The sequence below is a fragment of the Ceratotherium simum genome, chromosome 26 (genome assembly GCF_057802395.1).
Source record: "Ceratotherium simum simum isolate JZ-2026a chromosome 26, ASM5780239v1, whole genome shotgun sequence".
Taxonomy (NCBI): domain Eukaryota; kingdom Metazoa; phylum Chordata; class Mammalia; order Perissodactyla; family Rhinocerotidae; genus Ceratotherium; species Ceratotherium simum.
In genome coordinates, this window is record NC_141925.1 from 37887324 (window position 1) to 37905856 (window position 18533).

Genomic DNA, 18533 nt, shown 5'->3' on the forward strand with positions numbered 1-18533 from the left:
GGGCTCCAGCTTCTCCTCAGCCCGCGACGCGCGCGTCCTCGGGTGGGCCCGAGGGCCCCCTGGACACGCTGGCCGCGGCTCCCGAAGGCAGCCGGGGCGGTTTGTACCTCAGCACCCCTGTACCTCAGGACCCCATTCGTGGGGGCCCCAGGGCCCCGCGCTGGCGCTCGCGCCCCCGGCTCCGGCCCACGCGCCCACCCGCCCGCCGGGAGAGGCGCCCCCACCCCGCCCCCTGCGCTGACGCGCGCCCGGCCGGGCCAATCAGAGCCCGCGGCGCCGCGCCCCGCGCGCCGGCCCCCCCCCCAGCTTAAGAAAGGGCGCGCCGGCCGGGCCCGGCCAGAGCGCCGCGCCGGCGGAGCGTGCGGGCTGCTTGAAGGGGTGGCTCCGCGGGGTCCCGCTGCCGCTGCCTTCGAGTGGCGCGCACGGCTGCAGCCCGCCACGAAGGCGCCCCCGCCGTGCGCCCCGACGGCGCCCGCCCGCCGATGCTGGAGTGAGCGTGACGGCGACGGGATGCTGGCGCTGCTGGCCGCCGGCGTGGCGCTCTCGGTGGCCGCCGGGGCCCAGGACGGCCCCGCGCCCGGCAGCCGCTTCGTGTGCACAGCGCTGCCCCCGGAGGCGGCGCGCGCCGGCTGCCCGCTGCCCGCGATGCCCATGCAGGGAGGCGCGCTGAGCCCCGAGGAGGAGCTGAGGGCCGCGGTGCTGCAGCTGCGCGAGACCGTCGTGCAGCAGAAGGAGACGCTGGGCGCGCAGCGCGAGGCCATCCGCGAGCTCACGGGCAAGCTGGCGCGCTGCGAGGGGCTGGCGGGCGGCAAGGCGCCGGGCCGGGCGGCCACGGGCAAGGACACCATGGGCGATCTGCCGCGGGACCCCGGCCACGTCGTGGAGCAGCTCAGCCGCTCGCTGCAGACCCTCAAGGACCGCCTGGAGAGCCTCGAGGTAGCAGGGCGCGGGGGTCCTGGGGGAGACGTCCCCGAGGCGCGGGGCAGAGGAGGGGCGCGTGGTCCCGTCCGCGAGGATGTGCGGGACACGGCTGCTCGGGCCCGCTCGGACGCGGGGCGAGCTGGGTTTGGGTTCAGGGGGGGTTCTCGCTCCTGCTCGGAAACTTACTTGCGTGGTTCGCACCCCTCTCCCCTTGCTGGAAGGAAAGGGTTAAATCCCCCGCGCGCCGCCACTGCCCACTGTGCGGCCATTCACTTCCCGAAGTCCGCGTCAGAGCAGTGGGACGGCCTGTTCTCTCTTCTTGCAAATCTCCGAGTCTCCCCGAGCCGGACGCGCTCCCGGAGGCTGTGCCCAGGGACGTGAGGCTGCCGCGTGAGGTCGACTGCCCCGGGCGTCCGGTGTTTCCTCTTATAAATCAGTTCGGGCTGGACCTGAGCGGGCGGAGGCCCGGGGGCTCTCGGCGGGGTGCGAGCGCGGGCGGGTCACCGGCCACACCAGAACGCGCCTTGGAGGAAACCTTGTTAACTTCAAAGACGCTCTGTCCGCAAATTGCGCGGCTCTAGGTGCCCTTCCCTATTGCTTTGGGGGAAGGGACCTTGTGCAGTTCTCTTGGAAGGTGTATGCAGTTTGGAACTTGGAGAGAGAAATCATCATGTAATTTCCGTCTTTACTTTTTGCTCTATTTAAGAAGTGTGGACTTTTCTGTTACACGTTTACCAAAATACTTATTAGCAAAAGGTTTCAATTACAGGTGGTAATTATTGCAAAATTATTTGAGGATTTCCTGTGGCATGATGGCTAAATACAGTATTTCCAGCATCTGTATATCCCTTGACTCATTATGATTAAAAACAGCTAACATTTCTGGAACACTAAATATGTGCCAGGCATATTATCTAATTTTAACCCCTGCAACAGTCCTGTGAGGCAGATTCTATTAACTGCATTTTACAATTTGAAACACAGACAGGGGTAAATCGCTTGCCAAGGACCATGGCTAGGCAGAGGCAGGCTGCCTCCAGAGCCACGTGATGGTGGAGGAGTAAAAGAGATAGGAAGTGAGGATTTAGAACACAGCGTTAAAAGCAAAGATTCCTGGAATTCAGACTAGTCATCTCTCATTTCCCAGAGCATCTCTGCAAGCGTAGTTATTTACTTTTGTGCCCTACTGGAACTTGGAGGCTGTTTTCGTTTCCGGATGAAACCTCATCAGCTTTGAGTACCATTTGATTAACCCTTTTTTTTAAAAATCCTAGCTGTGTTTTGGTCTTTACCTGAGAATGATAGATGTTGGTTAAAATTTTGACTTTTTAGTAAGGGGAGAAAAACAGCTTTATGAGAGGAGAAAATGAGATTCATAAGTTTCAAATATTGCAGCAAAGTAATTCTTGTCTGACTTTGAAAGCCTTTCCACACAAAAAAAGGAAAAAAAAGCATCAGTGAAATGCTCCCCTTCGTGCCACTGGCAGGATTTAATACTCCGGTTTTGGAAGCTTCTCCCTGTGTGCTGGGGTCATTAGAGCTACATTTCACAATTCCTTTTTTAACTGGCCTTTTTTTTGTTTATTATTATTGCTTTTTTTTTGGTGAGGAAGATCAGCCCTGAGCTAACATCCGTGCTAATCCTCCTCTTTTTGCTGAGGAAGACCGGCTCTGAGCTAACATCCATTGCCTAATCCTCTTCCTTTTTTTTTTTTTCCCCAAAGCCCCCCAGTAGATAGTTGTACGTCATGGTTGCACATCCTTCTAGTTGCTTAACTGGCCTTAATACTTCTCCCTCTTGTGTCCCCTCCCACCGACCAAAAGCACCAGCTCAGGGTGAACGTGTCGAACGCCGCGCTGCCCAGCGACTTTCGAGAGGTGCTCCAGCGGCGGCTCGGGGAGCTGGAGAGGCAGCTGCTGCGCAAGGTGGCCGAGCTGGAGGACGAGAAGTCCCTGCTCCACAATGAGACCTCGGCTCACCGGCAGAAGACGGAGAGCGCCCTGAACGCGCTGCTGCAGAGGGTGACGGAGCTGGAGCGAGGTGAGTGCCTCGCTTGTTTCTCTGTCACCCTCTGGCTGACGTCCCTCCTGGCCCCCCCACCCCACTGTCTTGGTTCTTAGCTGCGGAGTAAGGGAAGCTGGGCTCAGAACAAGGGAGAGCAGGCAGAGACGGGCCAGCCCCCAGCTGTCTTGCCCATTTACAGACGAGGCCGCTTGGGCCCTTGAGGGAGTGGTTGCTCCCAGACCCCTCTTGCTGACTCTTGCCACGTGGCTCTGCTCCCACGTGTGCTGGGTCAGGCCCTCGGGCTGCTCTTCTGTCCGCTCTGAACCTACCTGTCCTCGGTGCAGAAAACCACCTGATTCTCTACCATTCCAGCAGCAGTCCACCTCTCCCTTCCCTGTCTCCCCGATGAAATGTTGCTTTTTCAACCTGGAGTCATCTCTCACGGTGCACAGAGGGTTAGAGCTTCTCGCCCACAGTCAGGCTGACTTGACAGACTTGTTGGCGCATTGCCGGAGAGACGCGGTGGAGACTGAAGGGGCCAGTTGCTGCTGGGAGTGGCCTGGTTTTCATCACTTACAGTCCGACTGGGATGTCAGCAAGTGATGGTGGCGCTACATGGAGGTGGGCCGTGGCTGTCTGAGCAAACAGGAAGGGTAACTGATGATGGTCATCTCAGGAATTAGCCCCACCCCCCAGCCCCACTGGCGTTATCCATGGAAAAGCCAGTGCTCTCAGGACCAGCGTGGGCAAACAACCTAATCCCCGACCTCCCGCCACTTGGGCATTTCAGTCCCTTCTCAGCTAGTCCTTGCAGCAGATACTGTGTATCGTTCTCTTCTCTGCTCACACTTTGGTGGGTAAGTTTCTCCTACAGGAGACAGGAAGGGGAGGGATCATGGGTCCTAGATCATTCAGATTGTTATCAGCCCCCAAGCTGCTGCGTGGACTAGGGGTGAAGTTTCAGGTTTGCTGGGTTTATAATCTTATCAGTTGCGCTAATCCGACAAAGGCAGTTTTTCATTACTTAATTTCATGAATTGATAGGAGAACGGGCAATAGCAGAATGTCCACTTACTCTTTTAGTGACATTGGCTCTGGAGGGCCAGGTGGAGTAGACCAAGGGATGGTGTTTCCGTTTCATTTTACAGCAGCATCCCAGAAGGCACAGGTCTGCTTCGGCCCTTTGCTGTTCTCTTCCTCCAGAAAAGTCTATCCTTTCTTCCTTACCCTTCTCAGAAAAGGGTGAGTGTGGTTTACCTGTTAGACTTGGATTCTTGAGTTTCTGAAAAACGTCCTCTCTGCCTCACCTCTGTTGCCAGGTTACCTCAGGAAACTCATTTGGTCTCAAGGGTCTTCCCTGAAGGCAGAGTAGCTGCAGCTTTGGCCTTTCTCATAGGACAGGAGGAGAGGAAGGCAGTGTCAGGTCCAAGGGGAGGGTGGCTTGCCTTCCCTTGCCCCAGCCTCACCCCCAGTGGAACCTGGGGACATGCAGGGCTGTGGAGCAGGCACACTGTGATTAGTTAGTAACTTGAAGGGGGTAGCTGTAGAATGAGAGGAGGGCTTTGCTTGGCCTTTACCTCACTTGGCTTGGTGGCCAAGTAGCTACAAGGAGGTGGGTTAATAGAAGTCTACTGAGTTAGAACATGGAGTAGTGCCAGGCAGTGTGCTGACCACATCACCCCTATGAGATAGGACTTTTGTTATACCCATTTCACAGATGAGAAAAATGCTCAGACATTTTTGGCCAGAGGTGTGTCATTTGGGGAGAGGGGACCGAGGTGGGGCCTGGGCCACCAGCTGGTGAGCAGCAACAGCCACATAATCCCCCCCTCTGCATCTGTGTTCTGACTCCAGGCAGTTTGTGAGTCTCTCTTGGCTTCCTCTAAGGTCCTTCATCATAGCTTTGGCCACCCAGGAGCTGCCACTTTGTGATTGTCCCTCCCATCCCCAGCCTGATTGTGGCACCACGCTGTGGATGGGTAGGTTCTATGGAAAGCCGTCTGAGCTCAGGTGGCACAGAGGGGAGGTCTGTGAGCTAGAGCTCGGCTCCACAAGGCAAGGCTCCTGGCTGGCCATTCTTGCAGAGCCCCCAGGACCTGGCACCAAGGAGCAGCTCAGCTGCTACTGTCTGCTGCCTTTTGACCCACCACGAGAACTGTAGAATCTTCTGGGTGCTCCACCGGGTTCTGGGATGAGTCTTTGAGAAAAGTGATCATTTGCTGACCGATTTGTCTTCTGGGCAATTCTAAGTTTATATCCATCCTATTTGTGACAAGTATAAAGGGAAATGTGAACTCTCAGCCCCCAAATATACTGTGAGTAGAAAACACACTGTGTTCTCTAGAAGCTTCCAATTGAGCCCAGAGGAGACAGACCTCAGCAACACATAGTGTAGGGGCTTTGGGGGACTCTGGCCTTCAGTTCATCATCCCCTGCCCATTAAGTGCCTGTTCTGGGCCAGACGCTGGGCTGTGAGTTCCGCATTCTGAATCTTCTGTAACTCCTGCCACAACTCTATGAGGTAGGATTTAGTTACAGATGAGAGACTGAGTCAGAGAGCTAATTGACACCTGCATGCACATGGCCAGCAGATTGCCGAGCTGGGGTTGAAGTTGCTGGTGACCCCAGAGGACCAGAGTCATGGAGGCTGCAGCCCGGAGCAGCCTGTGGGCTCCAGCCCTGCTGGGCAGGGGGCTCCCCGGAGCCCAGCGGTGAGCGGCCAACCCTGTGTACGGATACTCATGCTGCCCAGGTCCCAAGGATGCTTGTTTTCTTTGCTGTGAGACCTGCTCATCTGCAGGGTCCTCCAGACTGCAGGCCCACTGGCCAGGCACAGCCCAGCTTGGAGCTGAAGAAAACTTTGGCACTGAGAAGACCAAACCCCTCTGTGTTTGGCCCCAGCTGCCCCCTCCTCAGCTTGTCCACCACCTGCAGCCTCTGATTTATTGGTCAGGCCTTTTAATTCCTTAATTGGTTTTAACTAAGTTTCCTCTGAACCTCCAAGCTGCTTTATATAAAGAGAGGGCATCAGCATTCAGGGTCTGGGCCCCCCTCCTCTGCCCCTCGGCTCTCCCAGCTCCAATTAAACCTATCTGTTGTCACCGAGCTAACAGCATTACCAACACTGAGCCTTATTAAATCAGCCACCTGCCCACCTGCAAGAATAGAAGCCATTTCTCTTTATTAGATAACCATGCCTTCCTGAAGAACATGGTCATTTGCACATTAAATACTAGTGGCTACATGTAGTGGAAAGAGGGACTTCCAGTCCCTGCTCTGTCATTTGCTAGCTGTGTGGCCTAGGGTAAGTCACCTCACTTCTCCAAGCCTCGGCACCTCAACTGTGCAACCTACAAAATCGGGGAGTTGGGGCTTTCTGGGTCTCTCAGTTTTGCTTCAGTCTAACGTGGGGTCCGTCCCAGCCTGTACCCTGTCCTGGCCCCATGTGGCTTCCCCAGGCCGCCAGGTCCTCCCAGCCGCCGCCCAGTGCTCTGCAGCTCCACAGCCTGTGCTGAGAGTGCCCTGCACTCTCAGGATGGGAGGTCAGGATGGACCCGGCAAGACGGTGCCATCAGAAGATAGGAGTCAATAGTACGGGTGAAGCCCAGATTCTAGTGTTTCTTTGCTGCCTGTTCCAGAGAGGTTGAAAGGGTGGCACTGGGCCCTGCTGCTTTTCTTTGCAGAAGGTCTTCCTCGGATAGATGTGAACCATGGCACCAAAGAGCTTCTCTCTCGAATTATTTACTATGACAGAAAATGAGTTTGGGGGACTGTAGTGGAGGAAGGTTTTCGTTCCTGTTCTGTGGAAGGGGCGAGGAGGGGACTGATTTAGTCCACTAGTGACCCAGGCAGTTGGGCTCTGTCAGTTCTGGGTCCAGAGAGCCTGTCTTTATGGCAGTGGAGATGATCTGGCCCCTCATGGGTGCCTAATAAATATTTGTGGAATGAGTGAAGGGTGTTTGGACTCCTTCCCCGGCAGCACCTGGTTCCCAGTAAGAAGCCAGCATTTGCCATGACAGCTCATGGAATCGGGTGGTACCTTGTAGCTTAGGAATCTGTGATAACCAGACAGGGGCTTGCCTTCTATGTTCATTTTGTTGTTGCTGTTAATTTTGAGCTTCAATCAAAACTGTATTGAAAATTACTTAAACCCATTTAGGAGTACCAATTGTTTTCAAAGATTCTGGGAGTACCATTTACATGGGGACAGCCAGGGGGATCCTCACCAGTCCCATGCAGGCCCAGAGGGTCAAGGCTCTGGCCAGATGTGTTAGCCTCAGTGCGGGGGCGACACCCCTGCATTTCTCTGCCTCCCACTGGTCCCAAACTGCAGGAAATGGTCAATAAATGTGATCTTCTCTTGAGGAGGAAAGGGCAGATCATGAGCACAGCAGCTCACGTTGGGGATTTAGCCCAAAGACCATTTCTGAGTTAAGTTGTAGTGTCAAGACATGTGTGCGAGCCTGACTCCTTCCCCACAGCCATGGTGATTTGTTAGTGTGAGAAGTGACATGGACTTACTGGCTTGTCAAGTGTCTATCCAGTGCCTGGGGCCTTGTGACACTTCGGCCTCCAAGCCCAATCCCAGTGGGTTCCCAACCCCACCCTTCCTGAAGGAGCGCAGAGAGCCAAGATTTCAAGGAACAGTTGAGGCCACAGGACTTGGCTGAGGAAGGGTTTTCTGACTTAATTTAACCAGAAAATTGAATCCAGCTTGCCCCTACCCGCTTCCTCAAGCTTTCGAGAGCAAGGATGCTCTTGTTTACTGCCAGGGTTTCGGGATTTGAACAGTGGTTGGCTGGTAGCTGGTGCTCCTCTGCTGGGGACCGACTTGGGGTGGGTTCCAGGTGAGCCGTCACTCTGGGCCTCCCTGGGGGGTGGGCTAACACTCTGCCGGCCTCTCTTCTCTCCCCGCAGGCAACAGTGCGTTCAAGTCGCCCGATGCGTTCAAAGTGTCCCTCCCTCTCCGCACAAACTACCTGTATGGCAAGATCAAGAAGACGCTGCCCGAACTGTACGCCTTCACCATCTGCCTGTGGCTGCGCTCCAGCGCCTCACCGGGCATCGGCACCCCGTTCTCTTATGCAGTGCCCGGGCAGGCCAATGAGATCGTGCTGATCGAGTGGGGCAACAACCCCATCGAGCTGCTCATCAACGACAAGGTGAGGCCTGCCCGGACTGCCACCCTCCCATCGTAGCAGCGACAAAGAAAGAGCGGGATGTTGCTGGGAGTTCAACAGCTGGCTCATAGTGGGGACGGCTTTGCACTGACCCAGTCCCATTCTGGGCAGCTGGCAAGGGTCAGAGGGCAGGGGGCAGGCAGCTGCAGCTTGTGAAGATCCAAGCTATGAGTCTGGCCAAGAAGCAGCAGAGGGTCCAGGCACAGGGGTCTTGGAAGGAACAGAATGAGCTGGGGTCTCTGTGTGCTAGCCTGAATTGTCACTGGCCCTTAGGCCAGTCAGTGAGGGCTGTTCCCCTGGGCTGCACCCGTTAGTGCAGGATGTGTGTGTGTCTCTTCTCTCTCTTTGAGTGTATAATACTTCTCATTAGCATATCTTTTGGGGGGAGTTTGTTGACATATAATGTATATACAGTAAAATTGACACTTCTTAGTCTATGGTTTGACAAGTTTGACAAATGCATACAGTTGTGGAACCACCACAATTAAAATATAGAACAGTTTCATCACCCACCAAAATTTCCTCATATCCCTTCATAGTCAGCTGCCGCCCCTGCCCCAGCCACGGCAACCACTGATCTGTTCCTCGTCCCTACAGTCTTGCCTTCTCCAGAGTCAATGTCCCTTTTTAATAGACGGGCTGGTTTCGACCTTCAGGAGTGTGGTCTCCTCAAGAGATCAGCTCTGGGCATCGTGGGATCCTCCAGTGGCCCCACTGAAACTTTCATTCTCAGGTCAGACGTGACACAGCTGAAATTGTGTCCTCACATCCTCCTTGAATGGCTGCACCAGCTCCCTGGCACCCAGAGACCGGGGAGCACTCACTTGGCCCTGGCCCCTCCTTCTCTCTTCATTGAACAGCCCTGGGTGGGAGTTGTTTAAGTGGGAAATGCTGTGGAATCTGCCTGCCGGACTCCTCTCAGCGGTGACCATGTCCCTGAGCTGAGGATTAATTGTTCTAAATGGTGCCCTTGGACATGGACACGGCAGAGCCGAGAGCCTTGTTTTCCTCTCGGTTTAGATGTCTGTAAACAGCCAATTCCTGGGAGGGAGTGCCGGGTTGCTAGGACACAAGCAGTAACAACAAGATGTTCGCAGTGGAGCTGTGTCGAGGGCTCCCAGGACTGCCAGTACATGGGTGTGGGTCTGAAATGCCCTTTCTCCAGTTTGGTGTGCACCCCCGCACACACATTCACACATAACCGTAGGCCTTCGGTCCTCTGCATGGAGGACACATACACACGCGGTTCCTGGAGGGCCGTGATGGCAGTTAGGACCTTGCCTGCGGAGTGTAGACACCTGGTCTGACTGTTTTCCAAAGTTCGTCCAGTAGAGGCCTGACTTACCTTCGGGTTCTGCAGCCTGAGGCGCTCAGGGCCAGGATGGGGAGGGCTGTCCATCACATCTGCTCAGTCTGCACGGTATCCCGGACCCCCAGCCAAGCCGGATACAAAGGTGTCCAGTTGAAAGCCTGGGGTCATGTACCCAGGCTGCCCCTTTCCCCTTGAGCATCTGTGTCTTACACATGGCATCTCTCTCCCAAGGGTCTCTCTGAGGGGTGGGGTCAGGCATGTTACCCACAGAGCAGAGAAGGGGAGACCAGGAGGGACCCCGCATGATGGGAGCAGCAGTGGGCCCCAGGGCCTCCGGTCCCCCAGGACAGACTTCTGGGAAGCCCACGGGGGGTTCTCACCTGCACCTTGCCTCCCACAGGTTGCACAGCTGCCCCTGTTTGTTAGTGATGGCAAGTGGCACCACATCTGTGTCACCTGGACGACGCGGGATGGCATGTGGGAAGCTTTCCAGGATGGGGAGAAGCTTGGCACCGGGGAGAACCTGGCTCCTTGGCACCCCATCAAGCCGGGGGGTGTGCTGATCCTCGGGCAGGAGCAGGTGGGTGCAGGTGGGGTGCAAGATGAGAGTGTGCTCGCCAGCCGGCAGCACAAGGCTGGGCCTGCAGGCTGCCTGCCCCCTCGCCCCCCACCCCCAGCTGTCTGTCTGCCAGACCTGGCCACTGTTGCACGGTGGCCAACCCAGATGGGTGAGGTCCCTACCAGCTTGGCTCGTGCTATCTTTGGCCTGAGGCAGGGGTCGAGATATGGCCTGCACTTTAGGGGACCAGTTGGTGTGGCAGGTTCAGACAGATTCCAGAATGGAGTCCAGTCCATCACAAGTGAGCAGGAGTGTCCGGGGGACATGGGGTCATGTATGACCCCAAGTCATCTGTCCAGCCCGGCACAGTATTGACTCAGGATTCTGTGAGTGGTGTGGCATTTTCCAGTTGCTGCTGGCTCAGGGTCTCGACCCTGATCCCCAGCAAGGGGCACTTGGGGAACACCTGTGGGGAAGATGGGGAGGGAAGAGCAAGACCTCGGAGGCTGCCCTCAAGAAACTGGCCATCTGGGAGAGAGGAAATCCAAGCTGGCAGTCAGCTCTGGGCGGATAAGAGCTGACAGTTCAGTCTGTGTTTGAGGGAACAAACACCAGGTCCCCTGGGCTCCTCCTTTGCCCCTCCCCTCCTCACTTCCCTGTTACTTCTCCCTAGGAGGGGCTGGGAGCCGGGGAACCCAGGTCTAGTCCTCCCTTTGGGTCTTTGGGCAGTGTCTCTCTGCTGTAGCCTCAGTTTCCCCCTTGTAAAATGGGATGGTTTGAGTAAAGCCACCTCCCAGGCTTGACATCTGCAGAACCTGCGGGAATTAGTGGTCAGGGAGTATAGTCAGAGTAGAGGGGAGTCAGGAAAATGTCCAAGTCCCCCTCCTCCTGTCCCCTGCCTCCCCCTCCCAGGCTGGTATCCTTTCCCTGAAGCTGTTCGTGTGCCCAGAGAATTCACAGTCGTGCTTTTGAACCTGCACTGATGCAGTTCTGTCCCCCTTCTCCCAGGACACTGTTGGGGGCAGGTTTGATGCCACACAGGCGTTTGTCGGGGAGCTCAGCCAGTTCAACATATGGGACCGCGTCCTTCGTGCGCAAGAAATTGTCAACATCGCCAACTGCTCCACGAACATGCCGGGCAACATCATCCCCTGGGTGGACAACAACGTCGACGTATTTGGAGGGGCTTCAAAGTGGCCCGTGGAGACCTGTGAGGAGCGTCTCCTTGACTTGTAGCCACCTTCTCCTCTGTCCGGGAGGCCGGGTGGGGCTGCTCCTGTGGAAGTCCAGGGCCACTTACTCCCCAGTTAGACTGTGTATAAACCTCCTGCCAGAATGGGCTGGGGCCCCCAAGGCCCATTCCCAGGGAATCTCTAAGACCAAGGCTCTGTGGCAGCATTCGTCACCGGCTTATTTGTTCTTTAGCAAGATTTTGTTGTTTTTCGGGGGGAAGAAGCCCTGAGCCGCAGGTGGGGGAAGGTCTGACTTCCTGCTGTGGGGGCATTATAGTCCTTAAGGCCCTGTTCAGAACCCCCTGTAAATGCTAGTGCACCCCAGCCCTGCCCGCCCTCTCGGATCCTTGGTGTCTCGTGTGCGCCTTCTGTCCGTCCCCTTTAGAGGCTGTGCAGCCGCCCTGCTGGAGTGGCCGTGTCCCTTGTGTGTTGAGTACATCCTGCTGTCCACTGAGCACGCAGCAAAGCAGTCCCCCCCGTCGCAGAAGGGCCTTTCTCTTGGTGTTCTTTATGCTGTGAATCTTTCCATCAGAAGAACTCTTGAGCTTGAAGAGGAGGGCAGGCTGCCCAGACAATGCCCTGCCTTCTCCAAGGTGGAGGGGGCGTCCGTGGCTCCAGAGAGGGGAACTTGGAATGGAGAAGGGCTGTGGCAGCCGTCCCTCCCCCTCTGTCACCTCTCCCTGAGACCGATGCTTTGATGGAGTCATCACTGGGGTGCAGCTTCGAAAGGCCTCTTCTCTCCACTGGTGCCAAAAGTTCATTTACAGGCTTCACAACCATTCGGTATGGTTTGGGAGATTTATTTTTTCCCGACAGAAAAGAGCAGCCATTAGCAGGCTCCCGTGTTTGATGTCTTGCCGCACTGTGAGGAACGTGCTAGTTTCAATTCCTGTTGATTCCTGGAAGCATTTGACAGTCTCGAGTATTTTCCCCAGAACTCGTTCAGGAAAGGGATGTCATTTGGCTGATATCTGCTCAGTGACTCCAGGCTGCTTAATTTATTGGACAGAGGTAGTAATTTATTTTAAAGATAAAGTGATTAAGTGGGGAAATTTATAAAACTAAATATTATATATTTTATTTTTCATACATGTTTGAAGTGCAAATCTGTGGAAATTCCATTTGTAGGACCAAGTTGACATGCCCATCCTAACATTGTATGCTACAGGAACTCTTCTGATGATGGAATTTTGATTAAAGTGCACTGGAAGATGCCCTAGAGTCTGTTTTCTCCGTGTCTGGGGCTGACGGCAGGGAGGGGTGGGGCTTTGCACCCCTGGCAGAATAATGGCTGTTCTGGTTAGCCTGGGCCTGGCCCCAGTGGACACACCTGGGGCCTGCGTCTGTTGGCCCCAGGGGAGCCGAGGATGCTTGGAGGAAGGCGTGATGCCTGACTGTACCCTTCCCTCCTCAACTCCAGGCTCAGGCCGTGGATGCCCCACTGGCCCTGCCAAGCCTCCCTGTCCTCAGCCCCTCCCTGTCTTCTCAACCAGGAATTGAGCTTAGCTAGATGACCCTCAGCTCCCTGCCCCAGGTGGGATACCTGTTCAGCACCTACTCTGTCCATGCTTTGCCATACATCTCATTTAATCCTCCTAACAGCCCCCTGAAAGAGCTAATCCCAATTTACAGTGAATACACAGAACAGCTAAACAGTGACTTCTGGATCATAGAGCCGGTAAAGGGCAGAGCTGGGATCAAAGCTGGCCTGTGGCCCTGAAGACCCTACCCCTTCCTCAGCCTGCTTCCACCCACCTGTGCCATCTGGTCTTTGGCTCTGAGGGGCTAGTGCCACTGTGTCCTCCCAGAGCCACCTCTGTACCCACCTGGCCTTGGCAGGTGTGTTGATAGTCCCTCCATCTCCACAGATGTGAGGTACTGCCCCCTCACCACCACTTCCCAGTTTTGCATCTTTACTCTGTCTTGGTAGTAGCAGAGTATAACTGTCCCCTTCCCAAGTAACAGTGTCTGCATTCTGTTATTCTAAGGGAGCAGAGTCTAATCCTGGGACCCAATGACACTGCTGGGTGTACTTGATGCTGAGGCCACAATGGAAGCTGTAACCTCTAAAACCAAGAGCAGTGGGTCACTGAGGTTCCTAGAGTCCATTTTCAATGTTGTGAATTAGGACTTGGCAGGAACTGAATACCATTAGTGGTGGGTAGAAGATGAAATTAGGCCAGACTCCCTGCTTGGGGGCCTTTGGCATCCAACGTGATGAGACCAGGTGGAGAGCAGCTTATTTTGAAACTCCTTCATGATGAAAACCCCAGCTACTGAGATCTCCCTCTGACAGGTGCTGAGGGGTTTCCTTATTTCATACCCCTGCCTCGCACTGCCTCTTCCAGGAGCATACCTTTTCATCGGGGCTTTGGAACCCCTGCTGAGCCAGATCACTTTCTCCCTGCATTTGAAGGAGCTTTGAACTCAGAACATGGGACCAAAGTGCTCCTTGCTGACCTGATGTGGGAAGATGAAAGAACCCATCTCTCCTTACCTTTGCTTCATGCTGGTCCTCCTATTGGAGGTTTGCCCTTCCTGACATAAGAGCAGAAATAAGAATCACCCATGAAATTCAGTGAGTTCCTTTTGCCTTGAGGCTTCCCTCTGAAGGAGACCCATGGCCTCAGTTTCCCCATGCAAGACTTTGCCCTTTTCTTGAGGCTGGAAAACACCTTGATAGTGAATTGAGTGCTCTAAGAAGGATGGGATAGAGTGTCTTGGGTGATGGAATATTCTGGTTTGTTGAGGGTTGCTGTAGAACCTGTAGCTGGATGATCAGTGATAAACGAATTGAAAAGTGATAGAATGCAGCTAAATCAAAGGCAGCCTGGGACCAAGTCTCTGCTGATGGCAAAGGCAGGCCAGGATCCTTCACAGTCTCAGGGTACTCCAGCACCAGTTTCAATATTTTTTATATGGAAGTTCTTGGAAGAGATCTTCCTGTTGAGCACAGGTATTACCATTCATGCTATTCATTCAACAAGTATTTTAGGCACCTATGATGTGTCAGGCACTATTCTAGGCACTGGAGATACACTGGTGAATAGGAAGGCAAATATATAAACAAGAAAAATGCTGGTGATGTGATGGGGGTAACTGGGGAATTACTGTCTGAGGTCACATTTAAGCTAGGACCTGATTGAAAGAAGAAAGCTAACCTTGGGTGGAGCTCCCAAGGCTGAGGGAACAGCTGGTGTGAAGGCCCTAAGGTGGTTCTGAGCTTGGAATGTTCAAGAGAAGAAACAGCCGGGTGGCTGCATACACTGGGGAAGGGGGGAGTAGGAGATGGAATGGAGAGGTAGCAGGGCCAGATCACCAAGGGCCTAAGTTCAGATCTTATTCAAAGTGAAATGGGAAGTCTGGAGGTTTTAAGCAAGGAAGTGTGGTAATTGGATTAATGTTTTAAGGAGACCACTCTGCTTGGTGGAGGGATAATGGACTGGAGAGGGTCGCAAGTGGAAGCAGGGAGACCAAAGAGGAGGCTATTCTATTGGTCCAGGTGAGAGATGATGGTAGCTTGGGCGAGGGCAGTAGCAGAGGAGACAGAAAGAAGTAGAAGGATTTAGGATATACTTGGAAGTAGAGTTACCATGACTTGCTGATATTTGAGATTTGGGGAGAGGAATCAAAAATGAGTTTTTTAAAAGCTTAACAAACTCCAAGTAGGATAAACACAGAGAGCTTCACACCTAGAAACATCAAAATCAAACTTTCAAAAGCCAGATACAGAAAATCTTGAAAGCAGCAAGAGAGAAGCGACTCATACAAGGGCTCTTCAATAAGATTTACAGCTGAATTCTCATCAGTATCTATGGAGGCCAGAAGGCAGAGGGATGACATATTCAAAGTGCTAAAAGAAAAATACTGTCAACCAAGAATTCTATATCTGGCAAAATATCACTCAAAAATGAAGGCAAAATTAAGACATCACCAAATAAACAAAAACTGACAGAATTCATTTCTAGTAGACTTGCCCTATATGAAATACTAAAGAGAGTGCTTCAGGCTGAAATGAAAGGATATTGATAGTAACTCAAATCTGCAGGAAGAAATAAAGAACACTGCTAAAGATAACTATATAGGTAAAAATAAAAGATGGTATAAACATATTTTTTTGTTTGTAGCTGTTTTATTCTCTTATCTGGTTTAAAAGACAACTGCATAAAGTAATAATAAGTTTGTGTTGATGGGCATAAATGTACAAAGATGTAATTTGTTGCATCTTTATTGCTATTATTGCTGACAATAACAGCTCGAAAGAGTGGGGAAAAAATGGAGCTATGTAAGAGTAAGTTTTTTAGTATTATCATAATTAAGCTGATATTAATTTGAACTACATTGTTCTAAATTAAGAGGTTAATTGTAATCCCCAGGACAACCACTAAGAAAACAACTCAAAAGAATATATTTAAAGAAACAAGGGAATTAAAATACTACACCACAAAATATTCATTTAACACAGAAGGAGGTAGTAATGGAGGAATAGAGGAACAAAAACCACACAAGATATACAGAAAACAAATAGCAAAGTGGCAGGCATAAACCCTACCGCATCAGTAATTATATTAAATGCAAATTATTAAACACTCCAATTAAAAGGCAGAGTTTGGAAGAATTGATTTTACAAATGATACAATTATATGCTGTCTACAAGTGACACACTTCAGATTCAAAGATATAAACAGGTTGGAAGTAAAAGAATGGAAAAAGATGTATCACGCAAATAGTAAGCAAAAGAGAGCTGCAGTGGCTATACTAATAGCAGACAAAATAGACTTTAAGACATAAATTATTACTAGAAACAAAGAAGGACATTTTATAATGATAAAATGGTCAATCCATCAGTGAATTATACCAATTATAAACACATATGTACCTAAAAACAGAGCCCCATGATACATGAAGCAAAAGCTAACAGAATTGAAGGAGATAGAGTTCAACAATAATAGTTGGAGACTTCAATACCCCACTGTCAATAATGGATAGAACATACAGACAGAAGATCAATAAGGAAATAAAGGACTTGAACAATACTATAAACTTACTAAACCTAATAGACATATATAGCACTCCACCCAACAACAGCAGAAAATACATTCTTCTCAAGTGCACATGAAACATTCTCCACAGGCCACATGTTTGACCACAAAACTAGTCTCAATAAATTGAAAGAGATTGAAATTATAAAGATATTTTCCCTGGCCACAATGGAATGAAGCTAGAAATCAATAACAGAAAGTAAATTGGAACATTCACAAATATGTAGAAATTAAACAACACACAAACAACCACTGGGTCAAAGAAGAAATTACAAGAGATATAAGAAAATACTTAGAAACAAATGAAAATGAAACACAACATACCAAAACTTATGGAATACAGTGAAATCAGTGCTAATAGGGAAATTTATAGCTATAAGCGCTTACATTAAAAAAGATAAAAGACCTCAAATCAATGGCCTAACTTTACAACCTAAGGAACTAGTTAAAGAAGAACAAACTAAACCCAAAGCTAGCAAAAGGAAAGAAACAATAAAGATTAGAGCAGAGATTGAAAAAAAAAAAATAGAGAATAGGAAAACAATAGAGAAAAATCAACAATACCAAAAGTTGGTTTTTTGAAAAGATTAACAAAATTGACAAACCTTTAGCCAGACTAACCAAGAAAAAAAGACCGAAGATCCAAATAACTAAAATTGGAAATAAAAGAGAGGCCATTACCACTGCCTTTGTAGAAATAAAGATTACAAGGGAATACTTTGAATAGTTGTGTGCCAACAAATTGTATAACCCTAGGTGAAATGGACACGTTCCACGAAAGACACAAGCTACTGAAGCTGACTCAAAAAGAAATAGAAAATCTGAACAGACCTATAACAAGTAAAGAAATTGAATCAGTAGTTTTAAAATTTGCTACAAAGAAAAGCTCAGGGCCAGGTGGCTTCACTGGTGATCCTTCACAAATTTTTCAAAAAAGTGGAGGAGGAGAGAATGCTTTCTAACTTATTCTACGAGGCCAGCATCACCCTGATACCAACACCAAAGACATCACAAGAAAAGAGAACAATAGACCAACATCCCTTATTAATATAGGTACAAAATCCTTAGCAAAATACTAGCAAACTGAATCTAATAGAAGTTAAAGGATTATACAACATGACCAAGTGGGATTTATTCCAGGAATTCAAGGGTGGTTCAGCACAAGAAAATCAATCAATGTAATACACTGCATTAATAAAAGGAAGGAAAAAACCTACGTGATCATCTCAATACACAGAAAAACGTTTGACAAAATCCAACACTCCTTCATGGTAAAAACATTCAATAAACTAGGAATAGAAAGGTACATCTTCAACATGATAAAGGGCATTTATGAAAAACCCACAGCTAACAGCGTAGTAAATGTTGAAAGACTGGATGCTCTCCCCCTAAGACCAGGAACAAGATAAGGACTTCTAGTCTATCACTTCTCTTTATCATTGTACTGGGGGTTCTAGCCAAGGAAATTAGGCAAGAAAATGAAATAAAACACGTTCAGATTCATAACAAAGAAGTAGAACTATCCTTATACGCAGATGACATGTTCTTGTAAATATAAAATCATAACGAAGCCACAAAAAAACTACTGGAGTTAACAAATGAGTTCAGCAAGAATGCAGGACATCAAGTCAATATATAAAAATCAGCTGTATTTCTATACACTAGCAATGAACAATCAAAATGAAACTAAGAAAACAATTCTATTTGCTACAGCATCAAACAATTCAAATATTTAGGAATAAATTTAATAAAAGAAATGAAAGACTTGTACACTGAAAACTATAAAACATTGCTGGAAAAAATTAAAGAAGACCTCAATAAATGGAAAGATATCCATGGTCGTAGTTTAGAGGACTTAATATTATTAAGATCGCTGCTGTGGGCGCTTGGTGGAAAAAATTTGGTTCAGATGTCAAGTCTGCTGACACCACACACACGCCAAGAAAATATGAAAAGGTTTGTTGCTCACGTAATGAGGCTTTCTGGGGAAATCAGGGTGGCTTCCAAGCAGGCCTGAAAATGGTTTGAGAGAGCAGGGAAAGAAGACTGGCTTGGGTGTTTTTTGGTGGTTGGGGGTAGGACCCGGGGTGATGGTTCCCCCCAGGGAGTAGTTTGGACTTACCGCTGGCACCAAAGGAGAAAGAATTTGGGCTTTCTTATCACTTGCCCAGATGTGGGGAACAAGGGAAAGAACGAAAGGTGAGGTTTGAAAACTGGCAGCAAACATCAAAAAACAGAGTCAGACACTGTTATAATTCACCCCTGATGTTTGACCGATGACT

General features: G+C 50.6%; 1 protein-coding gene across 1 annotated transcript; it reads left to right on the forward strand.

Annotated features, from left to right (window-relative positions):
• Positions 1-391: 391 nt before the first annotated feature.
• Positions 392-12423, forward strand: NPTX2 (neuronal pentraxin 2). Its single transcript, XM_014795599.2, has 5 exons — positions 392-936; positions 2746-2962; positions 7844-8088; positions 9819-9998; positions 10986-12423. The coding sequence occupies exons 1-5, from the start codon at positions 511-513 to the stop codon at positions 11211-11213; spliced, it is 1296 nt and encodes a 431-aa protein (XP_014651085.2). The 5' UTR covers positions 392-510; the 3' UTR covers positions 11214-12423.
• The last annotated feature ends 6110 nt before the right edge of the window (positions 12424-18533 follow it).

What these genes read in the sequence shown, in the direction of transcription:
- NPTX2 (XM_014795599.2), top strand. Translation starts at nt 511, where the DNA reads ATGCTGGCGCTGCTGGCCGCCGGCGTGGCGCTCTCGGTGGCCGCCGGG. An exon ending in GGTGACGGAGCTGGAGCGAG is followed by an intron (nt 2,963 to 7,843) that starts GTGAGTGCCTCG and finishes CTCTCCCCGCAG; the next exon opens with GCAACAGTGCGTTCAAGTCG. An exon ending in AGCTGCTCATCAACGACAAG is followed by an intron (nt 8,089 to 9,818) that starts GTGAGGCCTGCC and finishes TGCCTCCCACAG; the next exon opens with GTTGCACAGCTGCCCCTGTT.